This window comes from Grus americana, chromosome 9 (assembly GCF_028858705.1).
Source record: "Grus americana isolate bGruAme1 chromosome 9, bGruAme1.mat, whole genome shotgun sequence".
NCBI lineage: Eukaryota > Metazoa > Chordata > Aves > Gruiformes > Gruidae > Grus > Grus americana.
The window spans coordinates 17,886,007-17,897,803 of NC_072860.1; the positions used below are offsets into that span (position 1 = coordinate 17,886,007).

General features: G+C 58.2%; 1 protein-coding gene across 4 annotated transcripts; it reads left to right on the plus strand.

The window, feature by feature from the left end:
* Positions 1-545: 545 nt before the first annotated feature.
* PTMA (prothymosin alpha) lies at positions 546-9,856 on the plus strand. Of its 4 annotated transcripts, none has more exons than XM_054834823.1 (5): positions 546-703; positions 5,084-5,155; positions 5,849-5,945; positions 8,486-8,559; positions 8,995-9,856. In XM_054834823.1, exons 1-5 carry the CDS (start codon positions 659-661, stop codon positions 9,040-9,042), a joined length of 336 nt encoding a protein of 111 aa, XP_054690798.1. In that variant the 5' UTR covers positions 546-658; the 3' UTR covers positions 9,043-9,856. The 4 variants fall into 4 exon arrangements, with proteins under 4 accessions (XP_054690798.1, XP_054690800.1, XP_054690799.1 ...); XM_054834825.1 differs by having other exon boundaries at positions 5,849-5,939; XM_054834824.1 differs by having other exon boundaries at positions 5,852-5,945.
* The last annotated feature ends 1,941 nt before the right edge of the window (positions 9,857-11,797 follow it).

Sequence of the window (11,797 nt, forward strand, 5' to 3'; positions counted from 1 at the left end):
CACTCGCCTGCTCCGGCACTACCGGCCGCCCCGGGCGGGCACGGTTCCCCGGGCGGCCCCGGGGGACTGAGGTGCGGGCGGAGGGGGCAGCGCCGGTTCTCCGGCATTACTATGATTATTATTATTAACTCTTATTATTTTTTCTCCCCTCCGCAGGCGGGCGCGCACGCCTCCCACCCCTCCGCAAGCATGCGGGCTGGCTGCGGCGAGGGACGGCGCGGCTGGGGGGGGGGTGGGGGAAGCTCCCTCCCGCCCTCCGCCTCACACGGCGCGGCGGGGCGGGGCGGAGGCGGCGGGGGCGGAGGCAGCGGGAAGGGAGGGGAGGGAAGGGGGCGTGGCTCTGCCGTCTACCGCCCCGCGCCTCGCCCACGCTGAGACCGAACCCGAACTCATCGCCGCAGTGTCAGAGGCGCCGGTTCCTGCCGCTTTAAGCGGCCGTGCCCATTGTTTGCGCCTCGGCCAATAAGCGCCGGCGGCCGCGGCGCGCGCGGCCAATGGGCGCGGCGCGGGGCAGCGCGCGCGCCGCCCCCGGCTCTATAAGAGGGCCCGTGGCGCCGCGTGAGTCCCCACTGGCTCGCGCAAAGCCATCTTGGCATTGTTCTGCCCGCGCCGCCGCCCGCGCCGCCACAGCCCCGCCACAGCCCCGCACGCCCCCGCCATGTCCGACACGGCCGTGGACACCAGCGCCGAGATCTCCGCCAAGGTGAGCCGCGTCTCGCCCCCCACTCGCCGCTCTCTCTCTCGTGTAATTTTTTTTTCCAAGCGATTTTTTGGCTTTTTTAAAAATCTTTTTACCTTTTTATTTTTTTTTTTAACCTACACCCCCTCTCCCCGCCTTCCCGCCCGTCCCGACCCCTCCCGTTGAAGTTCGCGGTGGGGCTCGGTACGGGGCCGCCGCCGCCGCGCTCGCCGTGCGGAGCAGCCTGCGCCGTTTCTTTGTCTACAGCGTGCGGGAAACGTGCTCGCCGCCCTCGCCGGTACTGCGAGCACCGCCGTGCCGCGCCGGGTTCCGCGGCCCGCTCCCTCCCACCTTCCCGGGGACAGCGGCGGCGGTTGCGGGGCCGTCCCGCCGCGGAGGGGCTCGGGGAGCCCGTGTGGGGGAAGCGCGGTTGCGCTTCGGCACCCGTCTCCGGTGGGGGGATGGCGGCGGCGGGCAGCGCTCGTCTCATTCAATCCGTTGCGGGAGCTTGACAGCCCCGTCAAACTTGGGTCCCGCTCGGCCCCGTCTCTGCGGGGGGGGGGGAGGGAGCGCTCCGGAACATGCACCGGGATGTTGGGGGGGGGGGGGGCAGTGACTGTTGTGGAGTTGCTCCCGAAAAGCGGGGGTGGGGTGGTGGTTTCTGTTTCGGAGTTGCACCCGATTGATGGTGGAGGGGGCAATTGCTGTGTCGGTGTTACCCCCGGAGGAAGGGGGGGATAGTTGCTATTTCGAAGTTGCCGTCTCCCGCCCCCCCCCGGAAGGGTTAGGGGAGCAGTTGCTGTGTCGGAGCTGCTCCGGATGGGGGGGGTTGCTATTTCGGAGTCGCCCCCGGAGGTGGGGGGGGTTGCAGAGGGCTGCGCCGGGGCAGCCCCCGGGGCGACGGGGGGGAAGCAGTTGCTATTTTCGGAGTTGCCCCGGCGGGGGCAGCCCCCACAGCGGAGCTGCCCCGGGTGCGCTGGGGCGGCGGGGCTGGGGGGCTCCGGGCCGAGCTCCCTGCAGCGGGATAACTTTGCGAGTCGGTGGTAGGGGTGATGGGGACCGGTTGGGGAGCGCCGGTACCGGCCGGGAACGGCTCTCCCGGGAGTCCCCGCTGCGGCTCCCGGCGCCCGCCTTTGTCTGTGAGCCGCGGCGGAGCGTTCCCCGGGGGCGCCGGGCACCCGGGCGGGCTTGCGCTCCTCGCCGGGCCGTGGGCGGTGATGCGCTCCGTCGAGCTCGGGGCTGCGGCCGGGAAAGTTGCGGGGGGACCCGACCCGGGAGGGTGCGTGGGAAGGCGGGTGGGACGGTCGTGCCCGGGGGCCTCCTCACCCTGCGCCCCGGCCGGCACCGGGTCGTGCCGCTCCCGGGGGAAGCGGGGCTGGAGGAAGGGGAAAAAAAAAAAATCCGACGGGGAGGAGGGTTTAAAAAAAACAACCAACAAAACGCCGTTTCTGGCAGATTTCGATTTCACTTCTGTTTCCCGCTCCCGCAGCCGTTATCCCCCCTCGCCTGCCCTGCCTCCGCTCCGGGGCCGCGGCTCGGTCCCCGCTGCCTCCGGCTCTGCCGAAGCCGGGAAGCGGCGAGGCGGGTCGATCCCCATCCCTCCCCGGGGGAACGGGGCCAAGTTTACCGTTAACCTTCCCTTGCCCTTTACAGCGTGGGGGAAGGGGGCCTCGTCCCCACCTCAGCCTCCCGGGGGGGGGGGGGGAAGGACACGGGGGTCTGTGTTGCGGGGCGGGCAGATTCGCGCACGGCGGCAAGGTGACCCCCCCCCCACACACACCCGGTGGCGGGGGTTGGGGGGGGTAAGCGCGGAGGAACCGGCGCCGTTCTCCCTCGTCCCGCCTTGCCGTCCGGAGCGCTCCGGGAAGGCGGCGGAAGGGGGGTGGGGTGGGGGGGTGTCCCGCCCCGCCCGGGCGGCGGCGGCGGCTCCGTGCCGAGCGCCGCCCCCGGCCGCTGCCGCCGCCGTGCCGCGGGGCGCCCACCACGTGCGGCCCTTCCCGCGCCGCCCCCTGGGAGCGGGAGTCCGCCGAGCCGCCCCCGCCGGGACTACATTTCCCGGCAACCCGCGGGGCGCCGGGCCGGCGCGCTGGCGGGCGGCCAATGAGAGGGGCGCGGAGAGTGGCGCGCGGTTTGAACGGCGGCCGGGCGCGTGGCGGCGCGGGGGGGCCCCCTGCCGGCGGGAGGCGCGGGCTGCGGCGGCTCCTCCACCGTCCCGGGGGAACGGACGCGGCTCCTCGCTGGGGCGGTGGGTAACGGGCAAGGGCGCCCCCGGCTCTTTCTCTGCCGGGATCCCGCCCTCCGCCGCGGGCCCATCCCCGCCGGGAGCTGCAGCCGCACGGGTGGTTGCTGGCGCTTGCAGAGCAGGAGTGAAGGTAGAGCTTCCTGGGCAGTTGGTGTATGACTAAACTCCGTTGCTATTTTATGGACAAACAGCCTCGCCACACCTATAATTAGAGGCTCTGTCAAAGCTTTGGAGCTAAAGCAGTCCTGCTGCAGGGACTCCCGGTTTGGAGGCTGCTGTACACGTCTGTCTGTTTGTATTGGACTGGGCCTGGGGAAATGGAGAAGCTGTGGTCCTCTCTGCAACCCTGTTGCTAGCACAAACTTCACGACCTGGCATCCTGATGGTTGTTAAACTGAGAGTGTCTTCAGTGGTGTGAGAAAAGGTCAGGGTTGGAGATCTGTCCAGCTAAAATCCTCAAGAATGAGTTGTTCCTTCAGTGGGAGAATTGCTTATGTTTCGTGAACGACTCTTTTTGAAAAGAACTATCGGGCATAGTGAGATGTGGAAACTCTGACTGCTTGATTTGCTTTGAGCTTAACTTGGGAAATGCTTTATTACCCTCATGCCTGTTGGCCTGATGTGAGGCAGTGGCTGCTGAACGCAGCAGTGCAATGGTGCGCGAGAGGTTAAATAGTTGTGATCGGCCTCTGGGGAACAGGGGAGCAAGAGCTGTTGATGGTGTGAAACCGTGGTGGAATTGGGCAGCGTGGAGGAGATGGCCTGGGACTTGTATGTGAGCAGCAAAAGGAGGAGGCAGCTTCTGGTTCTGTTTCACCCCAGGCTCCTGGGATGCTGGTTTGATTAGGTGAGGTCTGATCAACAGGTGTTTGAACAGAGCTTCCAAAGAAAGTCTTCCCTTGGTGCACTGGCAGCCCGAGTGCCTTTGGTAACAGTGCGCATGCCCGTCTTGAGTGGTTTAAATAACCTGGTGGTCTAAAACCCCTGTGCTGTCTCACCTAAGCAGCCTGCGGGGTGTTAGAAATCTTCCTGAAACAGAACAGCGGTCACACTAGCAGGGCTGAGGCTGTGCTCTTACCTGCTGGCGTTACTACAAGGAAGTGACAGTGGCTCAGTGGGAGTGAAAGTGCCCGCTCGCTGCGGGCTGCGAGGCAGCCACAAAGGGTAGACAGGAGGGGGGCAAAGCCGCTCGCTGCTGCAGTGAAGTAGGGAGCTGCCAGCAACTTCTAAACACCTCGTGGTCAGTGCCGAAGCCGGCTGTGTGGCTGTGCTGCTGGCCCTGGGGAAGGGCCTCTCTGCTTTCCTTGGCTGGGATAATGCTCCTTGTGCTGAAGGATCTCACTCCAGCTGATGGAGGAACAGAAGGGGAGGAGGATGCGAGCAGAGATGCCAGTGTTAAATCCAAGTGTTCTTTATGCAGGAACATAAAGTTGGATCCTCTCAGCCTGTTTGCCGAGCAACTTGGCATGACATTTTGACAGTGATCAATAGCAAAACCACACAAGCTCTTGCTCTGCTCGTGGTGGAGATTTGAACCGAACTAGCCAGGCACGGCTCTTGGAGCAGTATAAAAATAGACTTCTTCCCCCACCCCATCCTGTTACACTTAAAGCTGTGAGCTGGATACCAGAGTCTCCTCTCTGCTGCCACGAGAAAGACCGGGCATGTAATATTTGCTGTATGATTTTCACCAGGCAGGGCAGAGACCACAGTCTCTGCTAACGAGTCCCCGGGATTTATTCCTGCTTTGAGAATGTACGAGCAACTGTGGACGTCCGCAGCCCTGGGGCGGCAAAGCCCGTACGTTGGATGGGGCTGCTGGCTCTCCGTGGCATTGCAGGAGCTTGCGTGGACTGTGCTAAGATGGGCAATCAGCCAGCTCTGCTGCTGTTGAGCATATGCAGGCGGCCAGCTCTGTGTGTTTGGGAGCTCAGAGGTGAAACAGAGCAATCTCTTTTTTAGATAGCTGCTCTCTGGCAAGACTTGGATTGAGATTCGCCCCCACGCTCTCTTGTTCCCAAGGAGGAGCCAGAACGTGGCGACCAAATTGCAGAGAAAATCAGTCACGGACTCTAGGGTTTTTTTTCCACACCCGATCTGCAGCTTCTCTGACCCAGGCATCTGGAATCGGGGTGACTTCTCTGCTTTTCTGCTCCTTCCAGGATCTAAAAGAGAAGAAGGAAGTTGTTGAAGAAACAGAAAATGGCAGAGATGCACCGGCCAACGGCAACGCTGTGAGTATGGCTATGATCTGTAGGGAGAGGCAGCCCTTGTGCCAATGTCTTTTTATTTTCCTCTCCCTTCTTTTGCTGCGAGCTTGTCGCCAGCCCTGCCCCAGAGGGAACCCCTCTAAATGGCAGCACTGTGCTGTGCAGAGCCCTCGACCCTTTGGGGCTTCAGGTTCAACAGATGCTCCCAAGTCTGTGGGCAGTTTGTGCGTGTGCAGAAAGGAAGGGCTAGGCTTGGATCTCCTCCCCGAAAGCTATATGAGGTTGGGTCCAGTGTGACCTCTTTCCTAGGCACTGGAGGAGAGGAAGGGGGGGGGAAACACTGCCAAACCCTAGATTTACAGTGTTACAATCAGTCGAATGGGTAAACACATTGTGTACAAGTAAACCGGTTGATTTCCTATTTTTAACATGTTGGGGGAAACTCACTCTGCTGTGTTTCAATGTGTCACAAGAGCCTTTGCAGTCTTTGTCTTGGCCTTGAAGCTGCAGCCCTGAGTTACTCTAGACTTGGTCCTTTGTGCCTGGGCTGCCCATGTTGTGTGGAGGCAGGCAGGAAGCGGGACACATGCCTGGGGCTCCAGTGGGCTGGTGCTTTGCTTTAGACAGGAAAGGTGGGGACACGCACTTCTGCTGAACATCTCTTCCCCCTTCTCCCTTTCCCAGTGCATTTTTTAAGTGATGTTTTGTCTTGCCAAGGAGAACGAGGAAAACGGAGAGCAGGAGGCGGACAATGAAGTAGATGAAGAGGAAGAGGAAGGTGGTGAGGAAGAGGACGAGGAGGAAGAGGGTGATGGTAACTTTCTTTGTTCCCCCTGCCCCCATCCCATGGCTGGGTCCTGCCCTGGACAGCAGACTCCTGGGGAGAGCCAAGAGCAGCATCTCCCCCTCGTGGCTGCGGCTGGGTGGCTCTCGCCAGCCAGGCTCAGTCCTTCCTTGCTTGCCTGGGCCACCGGTGCTGGGAGTGAAGTCAGCCTTGAATCCCTTCCAGCAGGTTGAGGGCAGATTCCTTCCTTCCTCTGGCCAGACGGCACCGTACTGTGGCACTGAATAAGCGCATTAGCCCTTCCGTGCGAGTAGTAAAACCTGCCCTTGACTCTTGCGATCATAACGGCCACTGCAGACGCGTGTGCCAGCCAGCAGGATGGGACGGGGACAGCCCTGCATGGCTGTGCCTTGGCCCATGACAAGGATGGGCCACCATCCTTGTTAATGGAGCAGTGTGCAGAGGGAATGATGTAGTCCCCTCTCCCAGCCCTTTCCTGGGCTGGATGCCATGTGGAAGCGGGCAGAGGAACCTGTGGCTCTTCCCTGCTCCTCCAACGGGAGCGGACAGGCTTGCTTTGAACCTTCCTTGTGTGCAGTGTCCTATGTCTCCCTGCCCTCCCCTGCTTCCTCACCCGACCCAGCCTGGAAGTGGGTTTTGGCAGCAGCAACCAGAAATCCAGCAGTGACTTGCCGAATCACTTCTCACCCTCCCCATTATTTTTTTTTTTCCCCAAGATCTGCTTGGATGAATAACATTGTTTATTTTTATCACTCGTTAAGGCTGGGAGAAAACCATTCTTGTTATGCTGAAATTAACTCAGGGCCCTTGATTAGTTGTTACTAGGTTAATCCCCTGTAAATTTTCAGTTTACGTGCTGACCTACTAACCTCTTGGTTAGTTTTAGGAGACAAGGACAGGGCTGGAAGTTTAATGACCGTTAGTCCAGCACCTATTCAGACAGTGTAAGCAGGGAAAGCTGCCTCCTTTGGGGTAGCGCTCTGCTCTCAGCAGCTTGCCATGCCCTTTGGTGGGAACTGGTTCTCTAGGAAAATCTGGGAATCACGGTCATGATCACACTGAGGATTTTAACCACTGGGGATAAAGCAGTGCTGCCATGTGCTGTCCTGAGCCCATCTACCCCCAGTGCTGCTTTGGGGTGCAAGAGGGGGAATACTTGCCTCTCCCTGCTCCCCTTGGGCAGGAGGGGGATGCGTGTGCTGCAGGCATGTGTGTGCAGGGTGGAAGTGTTGCTTGGATACTGCTGTGACAAGCCTGGGGAGCTTCGGTCCCGCAGTGCCAGCCCTGCTTCTCCCAGCTCACCAAGTGCAGGCATGGTTTGGCATGCAGCGCTTGGAGGTGCAAGTGCCTTGCCAGGATGTTGCATGGCTCTGTCCGTGCCTGCTGCCCTTGGGTGATCCCTGCCTGAAAGCTGCACCTGAGCAGCTGAATGCTGCAAGAGAGATTTAAAGGCAGTGAGTGCAGCTTGCATCAGCTCTTTTTTCTGACACTTGTGGCCAAACTGCATCTCAGAGTTTGACAGCAGAGGGGAGCTTGAGGGTATATTTTTCTCACTCTTCTCCCCATTCCATCTCATAATTTGCTTTGCCTAAAGCAGCTCAAAGAACTAAAAATGCTCCCAATCAGCTTGGCACTGTCACCTGACCTGCCGGCCAGCCCGGTGCATGTGATGGCTACCAGGGTGTTGATCCATTGCTGGGAGCTAATCTCGGCCCTTCCTGCCACATGGGCCATGGTGCAGCTGAGCACAGACGGGGGAGAAGAGAGGGGAAGGGAGGATGGGCTGACCTTAATCCCCCTGGCTGTCTATACGTGTGGCTCGTGGTGGTGGTTTAAAGCCAGCTTACTGGCCTTAACGCCCTAAGTTTTAGTAGGGTTTCCTGTTACACAAGAGACTCGTCTTGGCAGCCATAAGGTTCCTTCTCTGGGCCCTCTGGTCTTGCCCCTGACCCCCCAAAACTGGCCAAAGGCGATACTCAGTTGTTCTGATCCACTGGCCTATTTGAGCTCAAAGTGGGTCAAAGCCCAGAGCTCTCTGCTCATCCTCCTCTCTGGCTGCAAGATAAGTTGGTAGCATTTGTTTGCTGTTCTGATAATTAGAAAGTGTTCTGACTCAGAACTAATGCGTTCTGGCTCTCTTAACTCATTAAAGATGGACTAATAGCTGCAAAGGAAAGCAGAAGTAATCTGGAGTGGTGAGGTGGAGCGGCCACTAGAAAGAGTGTTTTCCTTTCCCATTCCCCCTGCCTTTTGCCGTGATTTCAGCGCTTGCAGTAGGTGCTGGTTTTGCTGTTCTGTTGCCTGTGGGACAAATGCAGTGTGAGCCAGGCTTGATGCTGCCAATTCTTATTTCCCCCTTAGTGGGTGAAGTCAGTTGGGGGATGCCCCAAAAGCCCCTGTGTCCTGGCACCTGCTGCCCTGAGCAGTGGAGATGCGACCCTGGATGTTGCAGTGTGGAGCTGAGCCAGAGTTAAACCCAGAGGGGAGGTGCGTGGTGCTGTAACCCTCTGAGAGAGGGTCTCACCTCCCTCCCCTTCTCCTCCATGCAGGTGAGGAAGAGGATGGTGATGAAGATGACGAAGCTGAGGGAGCCACAGGCAAACGGGCAGCTGAGGATGACGAGGTAGGAGGAACAACCAGCCCCTCAGAGCCACCTGTGTCCCTGGAGGGCTTGGGGGGGCATCAGTGGGCTTGGAGAGGCTGGTCTGGGCTCTGGGGCTGGAACGCCCTGCCTGTGTGCTCCCCAGGGATGCAGCCCAGTTCTTTTTATATGCTGGCCTGGTTAGGGGGGGTCTGCTCCGGCTGTGCGGAGCCGCTGGCCCTGGGTTGGGAGCCCCAGGGTGGGCTGGGGGCAGGGGGTGCTCAGGGGCTCCCTGAGCTGGCTGTGAGAGGACTTTGCATGAGGGGGGGAACACTTATGTTGCTCTGTCCTTCTCCCTGAGGCAGGAGAGGGACCCGAAACCCTCCTGCCTGGCTGCCCGCCTTGTTGTGGCTCTTGCCAGCCCCCTGGCAGCCCCGCTCCCCGTCCCCTCTGCTGACAGTTTTGCTTTTCTCTCAGGATGACGACGTCGATCCCAAGAAGCAGAAAACCGACGAAGATGACTAGGCAGCAAATTATTATTATTTTTTTTTTTAAATAAGGAGGAAAACCAACAAAAAAGGCCAGCGCGTCCTCTTCACCCTTGGGACCCCCCTTCCCTCCCTTTACAACCCCCTCCCGACACACACGCCCCTTCCTCCCCCCTCCGCCATGGTCATCCTCACCAAGTAGAGTGAACCCCGACCCCGGCCCCCTGGCGCGGCGCTGCCACTCAACGAACATACGAAACAATTCGCCCGTTAGTGGGGAGAGAAACCCTCCCCTTCCCCCACAGAACCCCTCTCTCCCAAGCACCAAAACTTCAAGGCCCTGCTTTCTTTCTTAAAAGTACTTTAAAGGAGAATTTGTTTGTATTTTTTATTTACATTTTATATTTTTGTACATATTGTTAGGAGGTCCGCCATTTTTAAGTGATCTCGGATTGACCAAAAGGGGGGCTTTGAAGTGTATATCTCTCTTGTTACCTATCTCTGACTTTACTTGTGGTGTGACCAGGCCCAAACCATTATCTCAAAGGAGAATAAAACAAAACCTTGTAAAAAAATTAAAAAAAAAAAAGACAAAAATGCAAAAAAAAATTTACAATCTTATTCTGAGCATTCCAGTAACTTTTTTTGTGTATGTACTTTAGCTGTACCATAGATCGTGGTTTGTATGAGGTGGCAAGGCCAAAGATAAAAAGGTTTTCTTTTTTTTTTCTGTCTATGAAGTTGCTGTTTATTTTTATTTTTTCTTTTTTTTTTGGCCTGTTTGATGTATGTGTGAAACAATGTTGTCCAACAATAAACCGGAATTTTATTTTGCTGAGTTGTCCTAACAAGGCTGCCTCCCAACTGCTGCTTTTTGTTTTAGTTTTCATTTGTTTTAGTTCTTTATTTCTTTCTCCCCTTTCTCCTTTCTTTTGTTCTTTGCTTTGGACTTGGGCTGGGAAGAGAGTTGGAGAGAGAGTAGAGGGGTGCAGGGTGTTGATTGGGGAGGGGGTCTGGTGGCTGTGACATCCCCTTGCTGCTGTTCCTGTGGCTGTGCCCTGTGGAGAGCTGCGCCCATGTCCCAGCACAGTGTCTGTACCCTCCCGTGAGGATCCCTAGGGATAGGTTAGACTGGGAAACCAGCAGAGATACAGGCTAAATGAAGGCAAGCCAGGGTGCATGGGGTCCTCTGCAATGTTGCTCTCCATCCACAGTCGGGCTTGTTGGAGGTTGTCTTTGGCTGGTGCAGTGGGGATGAGAAGCCCATCCCAAAAAAATCCTTGTAACAGCTGGTGTGGGTGGGTGATGCTCCAGTTGTGGGGTGGTGAGGGCCGAGGCTGTGTAAAAGCCTCCCCTTTGGGCAGCATCGGGGTTGTTTACAGCATCCCTGGCAGCGGGGTGGGATGGGATGTGTGTGCTGGAGGCAGCAGTGTTCAGTAGGGACCGAATTCAGCCAGAATTGGTCCCTGAGGGACACTCCAGCCTGCCCAGCAGTTTCTGGGGCACCAAGTTAGAGGTTTGGTGGGACCCAGAGAGGCAGGCTGGGGTTCGTCTGTCTGCTTAAAATAGAAATGCTGTAACTTAGCCTAGACCTCTGCTGCTTTGCTCCTAACCTTCCTCCAACTAATTTTTCCTCCCTCCTCTAGGGTATTGGAGCTCAGAATAGCTCAGCCCGCTCTGCTAGGTGTGCGGAGACCGTTTGCAGGAACTCACCTTGTGTCTGCGCCTCCCAAACCCTCGCCTGGTTCTGACGAGTCCCCTTTCCCTGCTGACCCGGCCTGTGCTGGAGCCAGATGGTCTCGCTTCCTCCTCTCACCCTGCAATCCCAGCAGTTAGTGTTGAGGTGCTGGGTGGTGATTTTTATTCTATTTTTTTTAAAAAAGAGGAACTATTGTGTGTTTAATGTGCTGGCTGTGAGGGTCATGGCTCCGCCTGATCCCCGGGAGCAGTCAGGTCACTTACTCTGTATTTACACTGGTGGCAAATAAGCTCAAACTCTGACTCCTTGTCCTTAATTATCCAACTAATCGTGGTGCTAGCTGATAGCTTATCAGATTTACAGCCTCGATTCACGGGCCGTATCCAGCCCTGCCTGGGTCCTGGGGGGCGCTTGCGGCAGAGCTGGAGACCGGCGCTAGATTTGATTATTGGGTGTTCTGATGTCCCCGATGGGACGTGACAACGCAGGAGTGGCGAACAGTGCTGCTGAGCGTCACCGAGTGTCACTGTATTGCTGGGTGCCGCTTTGTCGTGCGGTGCCAGGAGCCGTGCCTGTGTCCCTGCCGCAGCTGCCCTGTGCACGGCTTGTGCACCGCGATGGGCTGCGACAACGTGCGATTTGAGCTGGTGCTTGCGGATTTGCGAGGCAAATTATTCAAATAAGTTTCTGCAGCTGAGGAGCTGGTGAGAGCAAGCTTCATGTGTCACCAAGACATGGGGACCCTCTGTGCACAGCTGGTATGAGGCCACTGGGGCCCAACTTTGTACCCACGGGGGAAGATTTTGGGGGAGCAATGGCTTTACTGCCCCCCTTGCACAGCAGGACCTGTCCTACTGCCTGCAGCCCCCCAAAACCTGGGGGTTGTGGGTAGCGGCGTCCTCCTTGGACTGGGGTGTGGAGTAAAACTGGAGGCTGCTCTCAGCTGGCGATGAGTAGGGCACAGAGCAGCTGGGGGTGAGGACAGGGCAGGCGTGAGCCCTGCAGCTGCTGGCAATGGAGAGGCCCAGCCCTGCTCCCTCGCCTCCAGCTGCGCGGGGCGGCCCTGGTGTTTCTGCACCCCATCTCTATCCCC

Excerpts from the sequence above, each read along its gene's own strand:
- PTMA (XM_054834823.1), top strand. The coding sequence starts at position 659 with ATGTCCGACACGGCCGTGGACACCAGCGCCGAGATCTCCGCCAAG. Across the intron at positions 5,156-5,848 it reads CACCGGCCAACGGCAACGCT|GAGAACGAGGAAAACGGAGA; the intron begins GTGAGTATGGCT and ends TGTCTTGCCAAG. Across the intron at positions 5,946-8,485 it reads CGAGGAGGAAGAGGGTGATG|GTGAGGAAGAGGATGGTGAT; the intron begins GTAACTTTCTTT and ends TCCTCCATGCAG.